This window comes from Hemiscyllium ocellatum, chromosome 4 (genome assembly GCF_020745735.1).
Source record: "Hemiscyllium ocellatum isolate sHemOce1 chromosome 4, sHemOce1.pat.X.cur, whole genome shotgun sequence".
Taxonomy (NCBI): domain Eukaryota; kingdom Metazoa; phylum Chordata; class Chondrichthyes; order Orectolobiformes; family Hemiscylliidae; genus Hemiscyllium; species Hemiscyllium ocellatum.
Window position 1 is genome coordinate 104,447,071 of NC_083404.1, and position 25,125 is coordinate 104,472,195.

Here is a 25,125-nt window from a genome sequence, read left to right on the forward strand (position 1 = left end):
CCGATAGAAAGGAGACCAGAATTGCACACAGTATTCAAACAGTGGCCTAACCAATGTCCTGTAAAGCTGCAACATGACCTCCCAACTCCTGTACTCAATACTCTGACCAATTAAGGAAAACATACCAAACGCGTCTTGACTATCCTATCTACCTGCGACTCCACTTTCAAGGAGCTATGAACCTGCACTCCAAGGTCTCTTTGTTCAGCAACACTCACTAGGACCTTACCATTAAGTGTATAAGTCCTGCTAAGATTTGCTTTCCAAAATGCAGCACCTCGCATTTACCTGAATTAAACACCATCTGCCACTTCTTCACCCAATGGCCCATCTGGTCCAGATCCTGTTGTAGTCTGAGGTAACCTTCTTTGCTGGCCACTACACCTCCAACTTCAGTGTCATCTGCAAACTTACAAACTGTACTTCTTATGCTCGCATCCAAATCATATATGTCAATGACAAAAAGTAGAGGACCCAGCACTGATCCTTTTGGCAAAGCCCTAAAGGAGCTTTCAATATCAATCAAAGTTTTACCTGCACATTCACCAATATCATTTATTGTATCTATTGCTCCAGATGCGGTCTCCTCTACATTGGGGAGACTGGCTGCCTCCTCGCAGAGTGCTTTAAGGAACATCTCTGGGACACCCGCACCAATCAACCACACTGCCCTGTGGCCTAACATTTCAACTCCCCCTCTGCCGAGGACATGGAGGTCCTGGGCCTCCTTCACCGCCACACCCTCACCACCAGACACCTGGAGGAAGAACGCCTCATCTTCCACCTCAGAACACTTCAACCCCAGGGCATCAATGTGGACTTCAACAGTTTCCTCATTTCCCTTTCCTCCACCTCACCCCCAGTTCCAAACTTCCAGCTCAGCACTGTCCCCATGACTTGTCCTAACTGCCTATCTTTTCCACCTATCCACTCCACCCTCCTCCCTGACCCATCACCTTCATCCCCTCCCCCACTCATCTATTGTGCTCTATGCTACTTTCTCCCCACCCCCACACCCTCCTCTCATTTATATCTCCACCCTTCAGGCACTCTGCCTGTATTCCTGAGGATGGGCTTTTGCCCGAAACGTTGATTTTACTGTTCTTCGGATGCTACCTAAACTGCTATGCTTTTCCAGCACCTCTAATCCAGAATCTCGCACTCCACTGGTCACAGGCCTCCAATCTGAGGCCTGTCTTCTTCCTTTGAGCCAGTTCTGTATCCAAATGGCTCGTTCTCCCTTTGTTCCCGGAGATCTAATCTTGCTAATCAGTCTCCCATGGGGAACCTTGTTGAACGCCTTACTGAAGTCCATATAGATCATATCAGTCCTCTGAGTTTTTTGAAGAAGTAACAATCAAGTTTGAGATACATGACTTCCCATGCACAAAGCCATGTTGACTATCCTAATCAGTCCTTGCCTTTCCAAATACATGTACATCTGTCCCTCAGGATTCCCTCCAACAACTTGCCCACCAGTCTATCGTTCCCTGGCTTGTCTTTACCGCCCTTCTTAAACAGTGGCACCACGTTTATCAATCTCCAGTCTTCTGGTACCTCACCTGTGACTATCGATGATACAAATATCTCAGCAAGACGCCCAGCAATCACTTCTCCAGCTTCCCACGGAGTTCTCGGGTACACCTGATCAGGTCCTGGGGATTTATCCACCTTTAACCGTTTCAAGACATCCAGCACTTCCTCCTCTGTAATCTGGACATTTTGCACGATGTCACCATCTATTTCCCTACTGTTGATAACTTCCATATCCTTTTCCACAGTAAATACTGATGCAAAATATTTGTTTAGTATCTCCCCAATGTTCTGTGGCTCCACACAAAGGGGCCCTATTCTCTCCCTCGTTACCCTTTGGTCCTTAATTTCTTAGAAAAAACATTTTGGATTTTCCTTAATTCTATCTGCCAATGCTATCTCATGTCCCTTTTTTAACCCTCCTGATTTCCCTCTTAAGTATACTCCTACTTCCTTTGTACTCCAAGGATTCACTCGATCTATCTTGTCTATACCTGACATATACTTTCTTCTTTTTCTTAACCAAACCCTCAATTTCTTTAGTCATCCAGCACTCCCTATACCTCACAAATTTCCCTTTCACCCTGACAGGAAAATACTTTCTCCGGATTCTTGTTGTTATCTCATTTCTGAGGGCTTCTCATTTTCCAGCCATCCCTCCACCTGCAAACATCTGCCCCCAATCAGCTTTTCAAAGTTCTTGCCTCATACCGTCAAAATTGGCCTTTCTCCAATTTAGAACTTCAACTTTTAGATCTGGTCTATCCTTTTCCATCATCATTATTTTAAATCTAATAGAATTATGGTCGCTGGCCCCAAAATGCTTCCCCCACTGACACCTCAGTCACCTGCCCTGCCTTATTTCCCAAGAGTAGATCAAGTTTTGCACCTTCTCTAATAGGTACATCCACATACTGAATCAGAAAATTGTCTTATACACACTTAAATTTCTCTCCATGTAAACCTTTAACACTGTGGCAGTCCCACTCGATGTTTGGAAAGTTAAAATCCCCTACCAGAACTACCCTATTATTTTTACAAATAGCTGAGATCTCCTTACAAGTTTCTTTCTCAATTTTCATCTGACTATTAGGGGGTCTATAATACAATCTCAATAAGGTGATCATCCCTTTCTTATTTCTCACTTCCACCCAAATAACTTCCCTGGATAGATTTCCAGGAATATCCTCCTTTAGCACAGCTGTAATACTATCCCTCATCAAAAATGCCACTCCCCTTTCTCTCTTGCCTCCCTTTCTAACCTTCCTGTAGCATTTGTATCCTGGAACATTCAGCTGCCAGTCCTGCCCATTCCTGAGCCATGTTTCTGTAATTGCCATGATATCCCAATCCCATGTTCCTAACCATGCCCCGAGTTCATCTGCCTTCCCTGTTAGGCCCCTTGCATTGAAATAAATGCAGTTTAAATTTATTAGTCCTACCTTGTCCCTGCCTGCCCTGACTGTTTGACTCACTCCTGTTCTCAGCTGTACCCATCTCAGATCGATCTCTTTCCTCACTATATCCCTGGGTCCCACTACCCCACCTTACTAGTTTAAATCCTCCCAAGCAGTTCTAGCAAATTTCCCTGCCAGTCTATTCGTCTCCTTCCGAATTAGGTGCAATCCGTCCTTCTTGTACAGGTCACTTCTACCCCAAAAGAGATTCCAATGATCCAAAAATGTGAATCCTTCTCCCATACGCCAGCTCCTCAGCCATGCATTCATCTGCTCTATCCTCCTATTCCTACCCTCACTAGCTCATAGCATTGGGAGTAATCCAGATATTACAACCTTTGAGGACCTCCTTTTTTAAATTTCTGCCTAACTCTCTAATCTCCCTTCGGAACCTCAACCTTTTCCTTTCCGATATTGTTGGTTCCAATGTAGATAATGACCTCTTGCTGGCCCCTCTCCCCCATGAGAACATTCTGCACCCTCTGAGATATACTGGCTTCGGGGAAACAACGTACCATTCTGCTTTTTCTCTGCTGGCCAAAGAAACGTTTGTCTGTACTTTGGACTAGAGAATCCCCTAACACAGTTGATCTCTTGGAAGCAGACATATCCCTCATTGCATTAGAGAGGGTCTCAATACCAGAAACTTGACTGTGCGTGCTACGTTCCCAAGAATCCATCACCCCCTACATTTTCCAAAACAACATACCTGTTTGAAATGGGGAGATACACAAAAGACTCATGCCCTAGCTGCCTACCTCTCTTAGCCTTCCTGGAGTTAACCCATCTACGTGACTGTATCTGAGACTCCCCCCCCCCCCCCCCCCCCCCCCCCAGCAGCTAAAATACCTCAAAAAAAAGAGCAGCTCTTACAGCCAGAAATTTTTCCCATCCTCCATCTTTGATTACCCAGAATCCTCAGTATAATGTCAGAAAATTTAACGCTTTAATTTTGGAAGGAGAACAAAAGAACAGACTCGTTTATACGTGGAGAAAAACTGCAAAAAGCTCAAACACAAAAAATAACCTGGCGAGTATTTATGCATGAAACACAAAACAAGCACACAAGTGTAGCAGATAATCTGGAAGGCTCATGGAACATTTGCCCTATTTCAAGGGGATTGGAGTCCAAGATTAAGGAATTTTTAATGCAACTTTACAAGATGCTGGTTAGACAATATCTGGAGTATTCTACATTTTCGGCCCCTTATCAAAGTAAAATTATTATTTCATTGGGGTCAGTTCTCAAAGTTCATCACAATGATCTCAAATATGGAAAGATTGTCCTGTGAATAGAATATCTTTTATTGTCATGTGCATTCTCTTGTACAAGTACAGCAAAAACTTTTGACAAACATCTGTCACTTGCAGCACCATCTTAGGTACGAGTATCTAGGTACAATCATGGATACAAAAAAAAAGGAGAATAAAAAGTAGTTGCATTACTTTACAAAGTAAGAAATAAGACATTTTTAAAGGTTTGACATTACAGTCAGATAAAAGCAAAAGCTAAACAGGTTTCGACTATTCATTGCAATTTAGAAGATGTGGCGAGCTCGCTGAAACAAACAGGATTGTTAAGGTGCTTGACAGAGTAAATACGATGGGGATGTTTCTCCTCATGGGAGAGTCAAGGATCAGGGCGCAGAGTCAGACAGACAATCTCGGGGCACCAATGTAAGAGTAAGAAGAGGAGGACTTGCTTCTCTCAAAGGAAGAAGTGTCTCTGGAACTCCTTGCTGGGGTGCGACTAAGTCCTTACATATATTTAAGGCAGAAATAGATTGTTGATCAGAGAGGACAGGAAAGTGGACATGAGCCACATTGGATCAGCCATGATCCTATTGAATGAAAGAGCAGGTGCAAGGGGATGAAAGACCTATTTTTTTTGATGGTTTTTATCCCTTTCTCAAAAACAAGTGTTGTTAGAAAAGTAAATGCTCCCCAAGCAAACAATGCCCATGTGCTCTGAACAAGTAAAAATATCATTGAGAACATGAAGTCCAAAGATGTGCAGGCCAGGTGTATTGGCCATGCTAAATTGCCCGTAGTGTTAGGGAAGGGGTAAATGTCAGGGTATGGGTGGGTTGCGCTTCAGCAGGTCCATGTGGACTTGTTGGGTCGAAGGGCCTGTTTCCACACTAAGTCATCTGATGAAACTTTTCTCAAGAGGATATGTGAAAGCGGATCGTATGTTTACAGATGACAGCACTCACTGGCAACCTTCTCTTGAGGAAAAGAGCCAAGAATGGGATTGTGGAGAACATAAGATCAAAAGTGCAGGGAGGGGGATCCAAGATGGCGATGACCCAGCAAGTCTGAGTCTACAGTGCTCCTCCCAAGACTTGGGCAAAGTGGGTCACCCACCCCCACCACACTCACTAAATCATTTAAAATAGCTTTTACTTAATGTAATTAGTTGTTTAGTATTGAATTTAAACATTTTAACCTCCAGTAAAAATGACTAAAGGGAATGGAGCCCGCAGCTCTCAGCAAGCACAAACCCCTCCCCCACCCTCTCCAGCTGTAGCAGAGGCGAGTGCAGCCGCCCCGAGGAACTTACATATGGTGGCGAACCTCGTGGAAATAATCTCCAAACTGGATGTGAAGATCGACGTTTTTATTGAAGAATCCCAAAGCCAATGGGACTCACTCTCGGCCGCGCTGCAAAAGCACGACCGAGACATTAAGGAAATCGAGCACATAGTCGGAGGGGCGGAGCTAAAGGCCACGACCTCCGAAACTACAGCACAATCGGCCGTGGATCAGGTCCGGACTCTCGAACAATGAGTCCGGACTTAGAGAACCACATTGACGACCTCGATTCTGGAGGTCGTCTAAAAAATGTTCGTTTGCTGGGCCTTCCCGAACGGGAAGAGTAAGGCCAGCTTATAACGCTCCTTGAACAGTGGCTTCTGCAGCTTTTAAATCTGGAGGTTGGATCAGGCCAGGTAAGGGTAGAATGGGCCTACCAGTTGCAATAGGCGGGCCCGGCACGAACCAGCGCCCCCGCCTGGTCCTGTTCCTGTTGCAGAGCTATAAGGAGAGGCAGATGCTCATAGAAGCCTCCAGAAATCTTGGAAAAGATACCAAAGCCATGATCTATAAAGGATCCAAGATCATGTTATTCCAGGACTTTTCCCCAGCCCTGGTCCGAAAGAGGAAGGCGTTCAATGAGGTGAAGGGACTCAATGTGTTTAAGGGACTTCAATATTCAGTGCTCCTTGCGCTACCCAGCAACGCTACGCTTTAACCATGAAGGATCCGTGTATAACTTTGGATCACCGGAAAAGGCCAAGGAATTTTTGGACTCTCTTAGATAAGTTGTAAGAGATAATTGAAGTTGGTTTGCTTTCGCCCTCCTCCCCCTCCCCCTTCCCCCCCCCCCCCCCCCACCCCCCAAAACTCCAGTTTACATCCCCCCCTCCCTTTTTTTAAATATATTCATCCTTTTTTTTAAAACCTTACTGTTTATCATCTTGGGGGATGGGGAGAAGGAATTATTTATTCCTTCTCTACTTAACGATTTTCTCCTTTTTATTATACACACACACACACATATATAGGGGTCTAGTTAATGTTGGTGGGGGGGGGGGGGGGGGGGGGGAGGTGGTTACCTTATTCTATTTTACCTCTCTCTAGGAGTGGGGTTGTTTTCCCTTGTTATTTTGTATTATTATATTTAATTTTTTACTTGTTGAGGTTGTAATTTTATAGTTATATATGTTTATACATGGTATTAACATTACCAAATATATCCAAGTGTTCGTGTGGGTGGGGGGGCGGGGGGTGAGGTACGGTGTTCACTGTTAACTCTAGCTCTGTCGTATATTTGAAATTTTCCTCATTTGATTGAGGAGCACCTGGGTCAAGGGTGGGGCACTGGTTGGGAGAGGATACGATGGACCTTTGGAATGGAAGTGATACTTCTCCGCCCCCCCCCAGGAACAAGGGTGAAAATCTCCATTTAAATACATTTGATTTTTTTTATTTAGAAATAGTTTTTTTATTATACTGTTGTGAGTGTATTAGAGAGCCTTTATTTTTGTGAATTTTATATGTTCCATGCTTGGGATGTTCTGGTTAGGGTTTCCCCTCCTGCGGTGGCTCAGATTTGCCCAGACAATTCTGGTTGATCAGTCGGTTAAGTGGTGCATTTGGAATGTCAAGGAGAATAATTCACCAACCAAAAGGAAGAAAATATTATCAAACCTCAAGAAAGAAAGGGTTGGCATAGCTCTCCTACAGGCGTCACACTTATTGGATAAAGAACACTTGAAATTACAACAGGGTGGATTTGATCAGGCCTTTTTTTCTTCTTTTAGCTCAAAAAGCAGGGGAGTTGTTATTCTTATTCTGAAGAATTTCCCTTTCAAAATCCTAAATCAGATAAAAGACGAAGCTGGATGATATCGTCTGATTAAAGCCCTTATAAATGGAGAGGAATATGGGATTTTAAATTTGTATTGCCCCCCCGGCACCCATCCTTTTAAATTTATAACGGAAGCCTTCTCTAAATTGATGGCTCTCGGTGCCCGTCATACAATTATAGAGGGAGACTTGAATTGTATTATGGATCCGGAAATAGATAGGATACCCAAGAGTACTGCAGGAGTATCTCCGAGATCTAGACAATTGGTGGATTTGAACAAAGAATTAGGATTAGTAGATGTATGGAGATGCCTTCATTCACAGGGCAGAGATTTTTCTTTTTACTCCTATCCACATAAATGCCATCCCTGAATTAATATGATTTTTGCCCCCTCGATTTTTTTTAAATTCCATATCATCCTGTAAAATAGGCAGTATAGCAATTTCCAATCACGCTGCTGTATATATGGAAATCAAGGCGAAGAAGAATGAGACATCCCCCCCCCAGCATTGGCGTATGAACCCCTTCCTGATGAAAGTAAATTTGTAAGGTATTTCTCACAAGAATTTAAAATTTTTAGAAATTAATTTAGGTACGGCTAGCAATCCATCAATGATGTGCGAGACCATCAAAGCTTACGCACGAGGTTTAATCATCTCGTACTCAGTGACCCTGAAAAAATTAAAGGGAGAACAACAGCGTCTGCTTGAAGCTTGCTTAAAAGCGGCTGAAACAGCATACACGAACAGACCTTCTATTATCAAATTGCAAAGGATTACGGCCCTTAGGACAACGCTAAACACCACGCTTACCCAAACGGCTAAGAGGAAAATACTATTTGCAAAACGAAGGTGATAGGAATTTGGCGATAAACCTGGTAGATACTTAGCATTTCTTGCAAAGAAAAAGGAGGCCCCTCAGACTAACACGTCGATCAAGGAAAGTACAGGTATTTTGACTCATGATCATAAAAGGATTAATGCAATCTTTAGAAAATTTTACTCTGATTTATATAAATCACAGGATTGTGAAGACAGGACTAGGAGGATGCAATTATTTTTAAAAATTTGACCTTTCCGGACCTAACTCCGGCACAGGTATCGGTCTTGAATGTTCCTCTAGCATTCCAAGAAACACTTGACGCAACCAGGCAACTTCAGAGCGGTAAGGCATCTGGCCCAGATGGCTTTCAAGCTGAATTCTGTAAAGAATTCACAGGAATATTGGCTGGTCCACTTATGGACATGTATAAGTGCTCATACAGTCAGGGCTATCTTCCGCCTTCGCTGAAAGAGGCGAATATCTCTCTTATCCTTAAAAAAAAGGAAAGGACCCAGAAGATTGCGCGTCAAACAGACCAATATCCTTGCTAAATGTAGATTTTAAAATCCTCTCTAAAATGTTAGCATTGAGGCTAGAAAGAGTATTGCCACATATCATAAAGGAGGATCAGACAGGGTTTATTAAGGGCCGTAGATCATCCAATAATGTTAGAAGGGTTTTGAATATGATTCAGGCCTGCCATCAGGGAAAGATACCAGTGGTAGTTTCATTTAGACGCGGAAAAGGCATTCGATAGGGTTGAATGGTCATATTTATTTTACACATTGGAACGGTTTGGCGTTGGAAAGTGTTTACCAAATGGGTCTCAACACTGTATAGTGATCCCAAAGTAGTTGTGATTACCCATAGATTAGGCTTGGATAGCTTCAGTGTGGTTAAGAGCTGCCATCAGGGATGTCCTCTCTTGCCATTGCTATTTATGTGAATAATTGAGCCACTAGCAGAAGCTATACGGGCTGATCCTAATATAACAGCCCCGAGGATTGGTACAGGTAAACATAAAATTACCCTTTATGTTGATGGCATTCTCCTATTCTTCAGTAATCCTCCGATGTCCGTGCCTTGCTTAATCCAAGTTATTAATACATTTAGTGCATTCTCAGGCTATAAAATTGAGATTAAATTTCTCAAAATCGGAGGCTATGCCAATGGGTGGCCTTGCTAGGATACCCCACTTAGTGGACGGATCCCACTTTCCCTTTCGGTGGTCCCTGGAGGGTTTCTTATATTTAGGCATTTTTATTACCCCAGTATTTGGTCAGTTATACAAGGCTAACTTTGTGCAATTACTGGAAAGGATAAGGCAGGACCTCCAGCGATGGGGAGACCTTTCAATTTCCTGGCTGGGTAGAATAGCACTAATCAAAATGAATGTCCTGCCCCGTCTCCTATACCCTATGAGAATGCTTCCGGTGATGGTGCCGAGGCTGGCACTACGTAAATTATATGGATGGTTGGGTTCTTTTATCTGGAATCATAGACGGCCCCTTATTAAGCTGAAGAGGCTACAGTTTCCGCAGGCAAGGGGAGGATTGGAATTCCCAGATTTCAGGAAATATCAGTTAAGTTCCCTATTAAGTTACATAGCTGATTGATTGCGGGTCAGACAAGACCCAATCTGGCTGGACATCGAGGCTTCTCAAATAAAATGCCCACATATTAACCTTTTATTTTCAGATAAGAGGAAAATCATCACAGATCACTGTAAAAACCCTATAATACTAAAACACAATTAAAACTTGGAATATAATGCGGCAAAATGAGGGCAACTCACATAAAACATACCCCTATGCTCCGATAGTGGGAGCATGGGGATTTCAACCGGGGTTTACAGATGCCACTTTCAAATTCTGGAGATCCAGGAGTATCTCGTTTAGGGGACCTATTTAAAGACGGGGTCCTGATGTCTTTTGAACAGCTGTGTCAGAAATTCAGATTACTTAATGGAGACCCCTTTCGATACTTCCAAATTCGAGATTACATACAGAAGAAGACTACGTTACTAGATAGCCTTTATAAATCAGATAGAGAATGTAGTGTGCTACGGCCAAGGGGGATATCTTCCGTCAGTACTATTTATCATTTACTACATGATGAAGTATCGGGATACATGAACAATCTGCTCAAAACGTGGGATCAGGATTTGGGACTAGAAATCTCTATAGAAACGTGGAATGATATTTGGGAAAATGCCAGAAGAATCACCATCTGCAACAGAACTCAGGCCATTCAGTTGAAGATACTTCATAGGGCCCATATAGCACTGGATCGATTGGCAAAATTTAAGGCAGGAGCATGTACAATGTGTCCTAAATGTAAAATAGAGGTGGGCACTCTTGTACATTGCTTATGGACCTGCCACAAGATCCGTAGAAATTGGACTAAATTAGCAAGTACTCTGACAGAAATCTTAGGAACGGAAATTAGAGTGGATCCTGTATTTCTCCTTTTCGGTTTTTCAAACTTGCCCTCTCTGGATATGCATGGGACGAGATTATTTTCTATTCTCTCTTTCTGTGCAAGGAAATATATTTTGGTAGACTGGGTGGCTGAGAGCCCCCCGAACTTTCAAATTGGCACAGATTAATTACGGAAAGTATTCCCTTAACTTCCTTACAAATATGGTGCACCGAAAGACCAAATTCTTCCATAAAATATGGCAGCCCTTCTTGAATTATACAAATACAGATATTTCGGCCATCCTAACAAGGGCTTTTATTTAATTGAGATGGCGAACCTGGCTGGTCCGGGGCCCCTTGGGAGAGGAATCCCGCACGAATACGGGTTTTGTTACATTTGATGTTCATACATTCTGAGCAGATATCTCACTACCCAATTTCTGTGTTATCCATTGTTTTTTTTCCTCTTTCTCTTATTTGAATAATGTAAGAGACTTAATTATACACTCTGGTTAGTTGTAGGTTAGATTAGTAGTTAGTTCAGTTTTTTTCTCTCGGTATTTTTCTTTTCTTAAATTTTGGTTATTATTTATTTAAGATTTAATTGTATATCAATGTTTATACTTGGGATTTTTAAAAATTTTGTAAACTTGTAAAAAGGTTAAATTTTCAATAAAAATATCTACTTTAAAAAGTGCAGGGTAGAAAGAGTAACAGCGAAGTTACGAAAGTTACATGCCCGTGGTTTTGTGAAATATTTTTATTTGTTCACCTGTGCAACATGGGCTTTAGTAACATTTACCAAGTATCCATAACTGCCCCAAAGAAAGTCGTGATTTTTTTTAACAAGTGCAATGTGTTTACCCCATATACCATAAGGGAAAAATCTATACAATTCTGAGCCAACAATAGTCAAACACCAATACAGTTCAAAGGATGGTGTGGAGCTTCGTTGGAGACATATTGAATGGAATTCGTTTTTTTATCACAAACTTTTTTCATTTGAGTTCATAAGTTGCCACTTACAGCAGCATCTTTGGTACAAAGGCACCGAGGTACAGCTTCTTCAGTTGAGGCAGTGATCCTGCTGCTTCATATCTTTGAAGTAGTATACAAACATGTAGAACTGACTTCTTGTAATATTTTCATGTTTTAAGTTTAGGTGGGTTAAGTGGTAAGCTACATTTGAACCATACAAGTGCCAACAAGAGAGGACCTTAGCAGCATCCCTTTGACATTCATACACATTACAACTGTGCATTTGATAGTCGAAAAATTGAATATTGCAGAAAAAGGATATTTTGTCTCAACCTTTCATGCGACAATCACTAGCACTATTCATAAGAATATCAGTTCACAGCGCAAAAGTGAACAGTTACACTGCACAAGAGTGCCAGTCGGTCTACAAGTTGATGCCTTGGTCAAGCCATTGCCCTGGAAAATGCACTGAATTGCTGATGATTGACTGTTAATTGCCACACTTAATTTAAAATTTTGAAGTGGGCAAATTGACTCTGAAGAGAGTGCACTGCCCCGAGAAAATGAACAAAAACAAGCTATATAATTTGATGAGTTGAAACAAGCTCAATATATGTACGTGTTATTATTGCCTGCAAAGAACAAGGCCCTGTGCATCCAGATTACAGGAACACTGGAATAAGAGTATATCATTCAATAAAATTACAGTTGATCTCACTTTTCAACATTTTTTACTTAAAAAACCTGCATGCCATTGATAGATTTTGGATTGCCAATCTCTTGAAACTGAAATATTGAAAACCTGCGCTTCAGTTGCCTCTCTGGTAACAAATTGCAAAGATTTACGAGCCTCTGGGTAATAAAAAAACTTCTCAAACCTAAGTGGCAATCATTCCTTTTAAATCGTGGGCTTTTTCTAACTTCCCAATAGGGAGGAACATTGTCTTTCATCTATGCTGTCTATGCCTTTAAAGTATTTTACTGGGTTCAATGAGACCATTTCTGATTCTTCAAAGCTCAAGAGAATACACAGACCAAGTTTTCCCAATCACTCCTCATAAGACAGACTCCATCCTAGGAATAAGTCCTAACTTCATTGTACTTGGTCTATGACATTATCATCTTTCCTGAGTTAAGGTGATCAAAGCTGCAGTCCAGAAGCAGTCTAAATCAGCTCCAATACAACTAAAGCAAATAACTACTTGAGAAAATTCTGAAGGACAGAATTAATCTCCGGTTGGTGAGGCAAGATTTGATCAGGGATAGTCAGGATCGCTTTGTCAGAGGGAAATCATGATGCCATCTTTTGAGGCTAAAACCAGGTGTGCAGATGTGAATAATACAGTTGATGGAGTTCATAATGGATTTCAACAAAACCTGTGTCAAGGTCCTACATAGGAGACTGAAAGAAGGTCAAGGGCACATGGTATCCAGGGTAACTTGGATCCAAACAAATTGAAAGAACTGCAGATGCTGTGAATCAGAAACGAAAATAGAAATTGCTGGAAAAGCTCAACTGGTCTGGCAGCACTTCTAGCAAGAAAGCAGATTTAACATTTCAGTTCGACTGGATCAGAGGAAGGGGCACTGAACCTGGAGTATGAACTCTAATTTCTCTCAGTAGATGCTGTCAGAACTCGTGAGCTTTTCCAGCAATTTCTGTTTTGTCTCGTGGATCCAAAATTGGTTTTCCTGTAGAAAATAGAAGGAGGAGGTAGAAACGTGGGAGGGAGGGGAGAAAACAGTCTAAGATAGAGATTAAAAAGCTTGCGGATGACATGAAGGTTAAACAGGAAATTGAGGAAGAAGGTCTTGTGTCCCAGGAGGATATGAACATTTTTGGTAAAAATGGCCAGACCAGTGGCAGATGGAATTTCACCCTGGTAAGTGTAAGGTGATGCATTTTGAAAAGAGTAACAAGATAAAGGAGTACTTCATGAATGGCTGAACACCAGAGAAACTCAGAGACACAGAGGGAACTTGGGCGATTGTCCACAAATCCCTGAATATGGAAGAACAAGTTAATAGGATAGTTAATAAAGCTAAGGAGGACACTTGCCTTTATCAGTTATGGCATAAGATTGAGGAAGTGTGTCAGGTATGGGCAGGTATGGAAAGAGTTAAGTTTTGAGTTTTGTGAAACAAGAGGTTCAGCTGAGCATGACTCAGATCAGATAAACAATTTGCAGTTAACAATCGGGTGCTTGAGGCAAGAGTAATGGCTTATCAAGGTAGAAAAGCATTCATTGTGTAGAATTATTTAACAAGATTCGGTAGTATTCAGTATGTAACGTCAGTTTTGATTAGTTTAGATTTCCTACAGTGTGGAAACAGATCCCTTGGCCCAACCAATCCACATTGACCCTCTGAAGATTAACTCACCCAGACCCATTTCCCTCTTACCAATGCATCTAACACTATTGGCAATTTAGCATCATGAATCCACCTGACTTACACATCTTTCGACTGTGGGAAGAAACCTGAGCACCCGGAGGAAACTCACGCACACATGGGGAGAATGTGCAAACTCCACACAGACAGTCACTCGAGGCTAGAATCGAACCTGGGTCCATAGCGCTGTGAAGCAGCAGTGCCAACACTGAGCCACCGTGCCGCCCCAAACAGTTAACAAGATGAAAAGTTCAAAGTTTGTGAGAAGATTTGTAGCTCGGGTGCTCGTTCTTGTGGTTCTGTTCGCCGAGCTGGGAGTTTAATGTTGCAAACGTTTCGTCCCCTTTCTAGGTGACATCTTCAGTGCTTGGGAGCCTCCTGTGAAGCGCTTCTGTGCTGATTCCTCCGGCATTTATACTGGTTTGAATCTGCCGCTTCCGGTTGTCAGTTGCTGTCAGCTGCAGTGGTCGGTATATAGGTTCTAGGTTGATGTGTCTGTTGATAGATTTCGTGGATGAGTGCCATGCTTCTAGGAATTCCCTGACTGTTCTCTGTTTGGCCTGCCCTATAATAGTGGTGTTGTCCCAATCAAATTCATGTTGTTTGTCATCTGAGTGTATGGCTACTAGGGATAGCTGGTCGTGTCGTTTCATGGCTAGTTGGTGTTCATGGATGCGGGTTGTTAGCTGTCATCCTGTTTGTCCTATGTAGTGTTTTATGTAGTCCTTGCATGGGATTTTGTACACTACGTTGGTTTTGCTCCTGCTGGGTATCGGCAGAGGCAGAATGACTGTTATACTGGATAAGTCAGATTATATTCACAAAGCAGAACAACTACTTGCAGACACCAACACCCACCAAAAGAGGGAGTTTGACCCCACTCCACAGCTCACCAATAGGTGAAACAACACACTGAGGAACCTACAAAAAAAAGACAGATAACCAGGTCTGACCTACAAAGAATGAAACCAGAAAGAAGCAACAACCCCAGATTCTATGGACTACCTAAAGTACACAAACCAGACATCCCACTCAGACCCATAGTATCACTACCAGGAACACCTTCACACAAACTGGCTGAAGAGCTACAACAGAAACTGAAACACCTGATCAGCAGATCCAGACACTCTATACAGTCAACACAAGAATTCTTGGACATCATCAGAAATATACACATAGACAAGGAAGAAACCATGGTCTCATTCGACGTAACGGCACTGTTCACTTCTATTGACAAAACCCTAGCCAGAGAAACAATATCCAACCTGCTGGACATACATAACAGACAACAGGACACTGAACCTATTAACAAAGACGACATACTTAAACTACTGGACCTGGGCCTCACAACACACTTCACATTCGACAACCAGATATATGACCAAATCAACGGAACACCCATGGGCTCACCGATCTCCGGACTCATAGCAGAAGCAATAATGCAAAGGTTAGAAAAAACAGTTTTAACGCAATTACAACCCAAACTATGGGTCAGATACGTGGACGACACCTTTGTAATCATTAAAAACACAGAAATAGAGAACACACACCGGATCATCAACGCCACACTCACAGGAATCCGATTCACGAGAGAGGAAGAAAAGGACAACCAGCTCCCATTCCTGGACGTGATGGTACAAAGAACACCGAACGGAGAATTCACCACGAAGGTATACAGAAAAGCCACACACACAGACCAAGTCCTGAACTATGAAAGCAACCACCCTAACACACACAAACGAAGTTGCATCAGGACATTATTCAAAAGGGCCACAACACACTGCAGTACACCAGAACTGCAAAAAGAGGAAGACGAACACCTATACAAGGTATTCAGCAAAAATGGATACCCGTGCAATTTCATCAATGGATGCCTTAGGGAAAGGCAACGAAATGAGGACATGCCACAACTCAAAGGACTGGCCACACTCCCATACATCAGGAGCATTTCTGAACTGACAGCCAGACTGCTGCGACCACTAGGACTCATAACAGCACACAAACCAACAGCCACTCTCAGACAACAACTCACCAGGACAAAGGACCTGATATCCAGCAGGAGCAAAACCAATGTAGTGTACAAAATCCCATGCAAGGACTGCACAAAACACTACATAGGACAAACAGGAAGACAGCTAACAACCTGCATCCATGAACACCAACTAGCCACGAAACAACACGACCAGCTATCCCTAGTAGCCATACACTCAGATGACAAACACCACTATTATAGGACAGGCCAAACAGAGAACAGCCAGGGAATTCCTAGAGGCATGGCACTCATCCACAAATTCTATTAACAGACACATCGAACTAGACCCTATATACCGACCATTGCAGCTGACAGCAACTGACAACCGGAAGCGGCAGATTCAAACCAGTATAAATGCCGGAAGAATCAGCACAGAAGCGCTTCACAGGAGGCTCCCAAGCACTGAAGATGTCACCTAGAAAGGGGACGAAACGTTTGCAACATAAACTCCCAGCTCGGCGAACAGAACCACAACAAGGTGAAAAGTATTCATTACGTGAAGCCAGTTAACAAGGTTAAGAACATTCATTGTGTAACACCAGATGGCTTAGTCTTTATTGTTGATGCTCACTGATTGTAACGGTCACCCAATTAATATGTATGTTGCCTTATTTGGATGCTCCTCCATGTAAAATGGCTACGTAGTTCATTGAGAAACTGCTCTTCCAGAGAAGACAGTGAACATATGTCTCTTGGACATGGGCAATTGTTCTCTTTCCCTCCAGGGCCCGGAATACAAATGAAGGAGGTAAAACTATACTGTGTCTCTCAGCATTTTGCTTTGACTGAGAGGGGGGGAAAATGGGAAGAGAAGATTAGAAGAGAGGTTACACTGGAGATGGACAGGAGACAGATGTACTGCATGGAAACGTGCCCTTCGGCCCAACTTGCCCAGGTTTTGCAATTTAAACAGTGCCATTTGCTTGTGTTTGGTCCATACCCATCCCATCCACTTACCTGTATGAATATTTCTTAAATGGCAAAATCATCTTCGCTTCCACCACTACCTCTGGCAGACACTCACTACCTTCTGTGGGTTTTTTATGACAATCAAAAACGGTTACATTGTTACCAATAGACTAGGTCTGTATTTCAGAATTTTTGCCAAATTCAAATTCTACCATCTGCTATGGTGGGTTTTGAAACAGTCCCCAGAACATTGGTCTGAAGTGCTGCATTACCAGTCCAGTGACATTGTCACTACAGGACTGATTTTTATTGCCGATTCTTAGTTGCCAGAAGGGAAGAGTATGGAATTAGAGTCATATATCTGCCAAATCTAGTACAAACAAGCTGGTAAATACCTTCTTTATTATATGCCATTGAACGAGTGGATGATGACAACTACCTAGCAGTTACATGACAACTTTCACTGAAAGCTGTTTTTGTATTTGGAATTCCGAAATCCAAGTTCTCAAACGGTCAAGATGGGGGTGAATTCCTGCTCTCTGGATTCAGTCATGTGACCTGCACCACTTAAACAACCCAAAGAATTGCATATGCTATAAATCTGAAACAAAAACCAGAAACTGCTGGAGAAACGTAACAGGTCTGGCCTCCCCAACAAACCCACCAACTCCCAGTTACCTGGACTAAACGTCCTCTCACCCAGCTTCCTGCAAAGATTCCATTCCAGTCTCCTAGTTTTTCTGTTTCATCTGTTCTAATAATGGTACCTTTCACAATAGGGCCTCAGAAATAGCCACCTGTTTACTCAACTGAGGATTAACTGACTGGGCCTTTAGCTACGTCCAATCTATTTCCTGCAGAACTGCCCACAGGCTTCTCGTCCCTCTCACAATATCAATTGGGTTCCCTGGTGCTCCTTTTCCCCAGGATCTGCATCCAAAAGGATTAAAAAACTACCATTTCCACCACCTCTGGTAGAGTGCCATCACCAGTGACCCACCGCCTTTCCCTTTCTCATTAGTATTTCACAGGAATTGCTCCCTCTGGGAAGCATGAACCCGCTCCACTTGCAATACCTCACATGCAATTACAGAAGGTGCAACACCTGCCAGTTTCCCACCCTTTCTCCTCACTGTCCAAGGATTCAGATACAGGTGTATCAGTAATTCACTCACTCAGTCTGGACTACTACATTCACTGTTCACAATATGATCTCCTTGACAGCAGGGAGACAAAACAAAGACTGAGCAACCACTGTATTAAATACCTACATTATTTTCAGAAAAATGATCTAGAACTTGCAGTTGCCTGCAACTTCAACAGACTACCATATTGCCTGCCAATATTTTTGTGTCAGGCCTGGTGCAGTACTCCAGCGAGGCACAACACAAGATGAAAGAGCAGCATCTTACTTTCTGCCTGGGGTCCTTACAACTTTCATGACTCAATATCAAGTTCAAAAATTTTAAGGCTTCAACATTGCTTATATGATTTTCATCCACCCCTCCACCTCAAACTCTGTCATGACATGGGCTGTGCTCAAAGCAGCCTCACTTTCACTGACTTAAGATTCCTCTGAAGAGCTCTTCTTTCTCCCAACTTATCATCATGAGCTATCCTTTTATCTGCCCAACAGTACCAGAATGTTTGGGCTCTCTCTCCACCTCCATCTATCACTGACTTCTTGAAAACAGCATCTCCTCTCCTTTCTACCTCCATCTCCAGCATGCATACTACCTTTCTTAGCTACCATCAGTTCTGAAGGAAGATCACTGAACACAAAATACGAATTCTACTTTCTCTCCTCAGACGCTACAAGACTTGCTGAATTTCTCCAGTTATTTCTGTTTTTGAACCCGAATTATTTGTTCAATTAACTTGCACATTGCCACACAGCCCTCATTTTCAGATGAGATTCCTTACAGTATGGAAATAGGCCCTCTGGCCCAACAATTCCACACTGACCCTCCAAACAGCAACCCATCCAGAGCCATTCCTCTCCATTTACTCCTGACTAACACTATGGGCAATTTAGCTGACCTGCACATCTTTGGATTGTGGGAGGAAATTGGAGCACCCAGAGGAAACCCATTCAGCAAATTTAAAAGTATTTGTCACAGATCAGCTGCAGGATGTTCAAACTGCTTTTTTTTTTGAAAAATGCACATAGATCCCAATTTGTGGTTTGCCAAGTGCAATTTTCATCAAGGTAAGCATAATACTTAAGTAAGTTTTTCTGAAAAAGCCCAGATTCGCCAATTAAACCGGCATTTCTTTTTCTGTGAAAGTCAGCTTGCAATGCCTTTGTCTAAACGACAGAAGTAGCCACTGCAGTGTTAAGACAGCATACCGGATGTGGCAAAGTGCTGGAGAAACTCAGGAGCTCAAGTAGCATTTCGGGTAGAGAAAAACAGATTGAAGAGTCCAAGTCAATTCTCTGTTTAACTGTGTTCCTTAAAATTAACTAAACTTGAAAGGTTAACTCTTTCTCACGCCACAGATACTCGTGAGCAGTTGAGATTCTCCAATACTATTTTTATTTTGAACTTTTTTATCACAGTATTTGGCTATTATGTTGAACACGACCAAAAATTACAGTCAAAGCCAACACTCAAATTAATTTTTTATTGTCAAGGGGCACAGCAGAGCACCTTATTGTTTGCTATGAACTTATGACATGGCAAAAACTGTGACCTCCATTAACTACTCCATAATTTACCCAAAAATAGGGAGTACAGCAGCATGTGCCATAATCACTATGACTACAATGTGATCAAACATGCGTGGTAATAAGATTGCAAAACCAGTAGTCTCTCAGTCAAGTCAAGCAACACTTATGCTGTATATCAGTTGCTAAAGTTGTGGTAGACAAGTGGGTAAACCTTTATCCAAGTGTAAAGTGCCAAATTTTCAGAGTTTTTTATATTAAAAATTGAACTAATTTATTTTGTCCAGCCAGGTAAACTTCCGCCGTCATGTCAATGGGGGATTAAAAGCATGGTGATAATCGCCATGCATTTCAAAATATTGTGGAAACACTGCAAAAGTGAAACTTTATAATTTTGGATAATTACCTTACATTGAATATTGTAATTATTCCAAACAAAAAAAACAACTGGATTTGATTTGGTCAGTAATCCCTTTCAGCGAAGATTTCACCACAAGGAGAAAAAACTTGACCACTCACTACTTTCACATCTAAATTTGCAAACACCATAACAATAATCAAAAGTAAAACAAAAGTCCCCAAAATACTGCATTCAAAGCATTGCCATTTAACCCCAAATACCTGTCGATAATACTTCATATTTCCTATATACGCTTCATTAAACTAAACCAGAACAGGAAACACAAGTATCACACAAAGGTACTGATCTACTGCTCCACCTACAGTCAGAAGAAAGCGAGGACTGCAGATGCTGAATAGACGTTTCAGGCATAATCCCTTCAGGCATCCTGCTGAAGGGCTAATGTCCGAAACGTTGGTTCTCCTGTTCCTCGGTTGCTGCTTGACCTGCTGTATTTTTCCAGTACCACACTCTCGAACTCCACCTACAGTTATCCAATCAAGGAGCATGTCACCATCTGTTTCCGCTTTACAAACGGCACTCTTCACTGATGCTGGCTGAACAGATCGATCCGTTCTTTCTTTCTGTTGCGAACTTCTCTCAGACTGAATACAACAAATAACTTTCAACATCAAGTTAGCAAAAAGGGACTGGAGAAGCCAGCTTCCCACCAGAGTTCACTCCAACTTTGAGAATCTATGTGAACTTTTACAAGTGATTAGAAAATATAACACGTAGCTAAGTCAATAAAATTGAACTCCCTGATGATCTGCAACTTACGAAAAAAAGGATTTTCCCTCCATGAATAAAATCTCGCCCTCTCAGAAATTACAAGTATGTTTGTAGGAGGCTCATTCCCCCGCCTTGAATGGAGCATCACCGGCCCCAACCTCCTCCTCAACACAAAGCAACCAAAAACTCTTTGGACCACAGCTTTACGAGATGATGGCCTCCTGCAGGGAAATTTTATAAACGATCTTTGAGACATTTAAATCAACCAAAAATGGGAGAAATCCTCCTCCGTGTCCCTCTAACGCCTCACGCTGCACAAAAGCAGAAGGCCTCAGCCGCCATTTGCAGCTGAGCCACCAGGTGAAGGCGGTTCAGTCTCTCCGGCTCGCGTCCTCAAACACTCACTTTCTTGTAGTTTTTGCCCAGCCACAACCTCAGGCCGTCGAACTGCGCGACGGTTTCCGAAGCCTCCAGAAATCTGATGTTCGGGCCTCCGTCTTTCTTACGGGACGCTCCAACTGCCGCCGCCATCGCTCAGCTCTCGCGCTCTCACACAAACAGAACAACACGGCAACAAAACCAAACTTTATTGTTCCGGGCACGCGCATGCGTAATTTTGTCCTCGGGCCAGAGTGCAGTTGGTGCAGTGTTAAAAGCCAGGTTCACAGAATAACAATGAAAAAGGGATTTGTTAGGTCATTTGTCCCCTTGTCGGCCTTTTGAGCCAGTCTTGCCATTTCAGATCATGGGTAAAAAATGAGGTCTGCAGATGCTGGAGATCACAGCTGAAAATGTGTTGCTGGTTAAAGCACAGCAGGTTAGGCAGCATCCAAGAAATAGGAAATTCCATTTCAGATCATGCCAAGTAAGATCATGGCTGTTCTTGTTTCTCAGTTTCACTTTCCTGAAACAAAAACAGAAATTGCTGGAGAAACTTTTCCTTGATAAATAAATGAAGAGCAAAAGAGTTACTGGGGAGAGAATAAGGTCTCTGAAAGATCAACCAGGTCATTTATGTGTGGAGCCACAAGAGATGGGTGAGACTCCAAACGAATATTTTTCATCACTGTTTATCGTTGAGAAAGATATGGATGCTAGGAAACTTGGGGGAATAAATAGTGAGGTCTTGAAAAGAGCTGAAAATGTGTTGATGGTTAAAGCACAGCAGGTCAGGCAGCATCCAAGGAACAGGAAATTCGACGTTTCGGGCCAGAGCCCTTCATCAGGAATGAGGAGAGTGTGCCAGGCAGGCTAAGATAAAAGGTAGGGAGGAGGGACTTGGGGGAGGGGCGATGGAGATGTGATAGGTGGAAGGAGGTCAAGGTGAGGGTGATAGGCCGGAGTGGGGTGGGGGCAGAGAGGTCAGGAAGAGGATTGCAGGTTAGGAGGGCGGTGCTGAGTTCAAGGGAATCGACTGAGACAAGGTGGGGGGAGGGGAAATGAGGAAACTGGAGAAATCTGAGTTCATCCCTTGTGGTTGGAGGGTTCCTCCAACTGTCGTGTTGTTATGTTCTGGCGATGGAGGAGTCCAAGGACCTGCATGTCTTCGGTGGAGTGGGAGGGAGAGTTAAAGTGTTGAGCCACGGGGTGGTTGGGTTGGTTGGTCCGGGTGTCCCAGAGGTGTTCCCTGAAACGTTCTGCAAGTAGGCGGCCCGTCTCCCCAATATAGAGGAGGCCACATCGGGTGAAGCGGATGCAGTAGATGATGTGTGTGGAGGTGCAGGTGAATTTGTGGCGGATATGGAAGGATCCCTTGGGGCCTTGGAGAGAAGTAAGGGGGGAGGTGTCGGCGCAAGTTTTGCATTTCCTATGGTTGCAGGGGAAGGTGCCGGGAGTGGAGGTTGGGTTGGTGGGGGGTGTGGACCTGACGAGGGAGTCACGAAGGGAGTGGTCTTTGCGGAACGCTGATAGGGGAGAGGAGGGAAATATATCCCTGGTGGTGGGGTCCGTTTGGAGTTGGCGGAAATGACGGCGGATGATACGCTGTATATGGAGGTTGGTGGGGTGGTAGGTGAGAACCAGTGGGGTTCTGTCTTGCTGGCGGTTGGAGGGGTGGGGCTCAAGGGCGGAGGAGCGGGAAATGGAGGAGATGCGGTGGAGGGCATCGTTGATCACGTCTGGGGGGAATCTGCGGTCCTTGAAGAAGGAGGCCATCTGGGCTGTACGGTATTGGAACTGGTCCTCCTGGGAGCAGATGCGGCGGAGACAAAGGAATTGGGAATATGGGATGGAGTTTTTACAGGGGGCAGGGTGGGAGGAGGTGTAGTCCAGGTAGCTGTGGGAGTCAGTCGGTTTATAGTAGGTGTCTGTGTTGAGTCGGTCGCCCGAGATAGAAATGGAAAGGTCTAGGAAGGGGAGCGAGGAGTCTGAGACAGTCCAGGTGAATTTGAGGTCGGGATGGAAGGTGTTGGTAAAGTTGATGAACTGTTCAACCTCCTCGTGGGAGCACGAGGCAGCGCCGATACAGTCATCGATGTAGCGGAGGAAAAAGTGGGGGATGGTGCCAGTGTAGTTGCAGAAGATGGACTGTTCCACATATCCTACAAAGAGACAGGCATAGCTGGGGCCCATGCGGGTGCCCATGGCAACTCCCTTAGTTTGGAGGAAGTGGGAGGATTGGAAAGAAAAGTTATTCAGGGTGAGGACCAGTTCAGTCAGTCGAAGGAGGGTGTCAGTGGAAGGGTACTGGTTGGTGCGGCGGGAAAGGAAGAAGCGGAGGGCTTTGAGTACTTCGTGATGGGGATGGAGGTGTACAGGGACTGGATGTCCATCGTGAAGATAAGGCGTTGGGGACCGGGGAAGCGAAAATCATGGAGGAGTTGGAGGGCGTGGGTGGTGTCCCGAACGTAGGTGGGGAGTTCTTGGACTAAAGGGGACAGAACCATGCCGAGATACGCGGAGATGAGTTCGGTGGGGCAGGAGTAGGCTGAGACAATAGGTCGGCCGGGGCAGTCAGGTTTGTGGATTTTGAAAAGGTCTTGAAAAGAGTCCACATTACAGAAGAGGAGTTGCTAGGAGTTTTAAAACACATTAAGGTAGATAAATCCCTGGGAAGTGATCAAGTGTATCCCAGGACAAGTGATGTGTCTGAAGATTGGAGGGTGGCCACTGTTTAAGAAAAGCTGCAGGGATATGCCTGGGAAGTACAGATTAGTGAGCCTAACATCAGTGGTGGGTAAGTTGTTCGAGGGAATTCTGAGAGACGGGATCGGCAGGCATTTGGAGAGACAAGGACTCATTTGGGATAGTCGGCATAGCTTTGTTTGTGGGAAATTGTATCTCACAAATTTGATTCAGTTTTTGAAGAGGTGACCAAAGAAAGTAGATGAGGGCAATGTGATTGATGTTGTCGACATAGACTTTAGCAAAGCATCGAACAAGGTACCGCATGGTAGTGTTATGAAGTGGAAGGGGTGTACTGTGCCGTTAAGGAAGAGTGAATGCTGTTCTGAACTGAGAGCTGAAAATGTGTTGCTGGAAAAGCGCTGCAGATCAGGCAGCATCCAAGGAGCAGGAGAGTCGGGCATGAGCCCTTCCTGTTTCGGGCATGAGCCCTTCTTCAGGAATCCTCCTTGGATGCTGCCTGACCTGCTACACATTTCCAGCAACACATTTTCAGCTCTGATCGCCAGCATCTGCAGTCCTCACTTTCTCCCTGAACTGAGAGCTGACAAGCACCTGTGTTGACTAGCTAGCAGTCTCAGACTGTCTTGGAAAGTTGAAAATATACAACATTTGGCTGTGAAATACATACCTGAGTTGGTTGGTTAATTGTGAATTGTTGTCAAAACAGCAATCAGTTTAAATCCTGCCCCAGAATACTAAAACCCAATCGAGTTTGAATTTATTGTTTTTGCCAAGAAAGAACCAATGAGACGATCCGATGTCGGGGACATCAAAAAGAACAGGCATTTTGAAAGTCAGAAAGAGCAACTGACATTGGGAGAGTAACTGCCATTGAGAAAGACTGCCATTCAAAAACACTCTCAATCAAAGGTACCTTTATCATATGAAACATCTTCGCAGTAAAAGAAAGAAGGCAACCAGGGAGATCTTCAGCTGAAAGAAGACAGACACTGGAGATGACAGCCACTGTATGGTTTTGAATTAAGTTAATGTAATTTTAATGTGTTTTTTATTGGAATAGTATATTGCTCTAGAGTTGGAGGCAGACAATAAGCAGTTAAGAGCAAGTGGTCTTAGAGTTGTAAATAGTTGTTGTTTACTGTTCACCTTTAGAGTTCAGGAATAACTTGATATTAATTTCTTTAAATAGTGGAATTTGGAAGTTCTCTGTCACTCATTGTAAGAGATTACAGGGTGAGGTGAGCTTTTCTGGATGTTTGATTCAACTAGCAGAAGAGTTCATCTCCATGTTGTAAAGTGGGTTGTGGAGTAAGGTTAAATCTCA

The 25,125-nt window shown here is 43.4% G+C and overlaps 1 protein-coding gene across 2 annotated transcripts in view; it reads right to left on the minus strand.

Annotated features, from left to right (window-relative positions):
• smarcc1a (SWI/SNF related, matrix associated, actin dependent regulator of chromatin, subfamily c, member 1a) overlaps positions 1-21,260 on the minus strand; it is a 211,297-nt gene extending 190,037 nt beyond the window's left edge. For both annotated transcript variants that reach the window (XM_060823713.1, XM_060823712.1), the window contains exon 1: positions 21,120-21,260. In XM_060823713.1, coding sequence (XP_060679696.1) covers positions 21,120-21,245 — 126 coding nt within the window. In that variant the 5' untranslated portion in view covers positions 21,246-21,260. The remainder of the gene's footprint in view (positions 1-21,119) is intronic.
• Between the last annotated feature and the right edge of the window lie 3,865 nt (positions 21,261-25,125).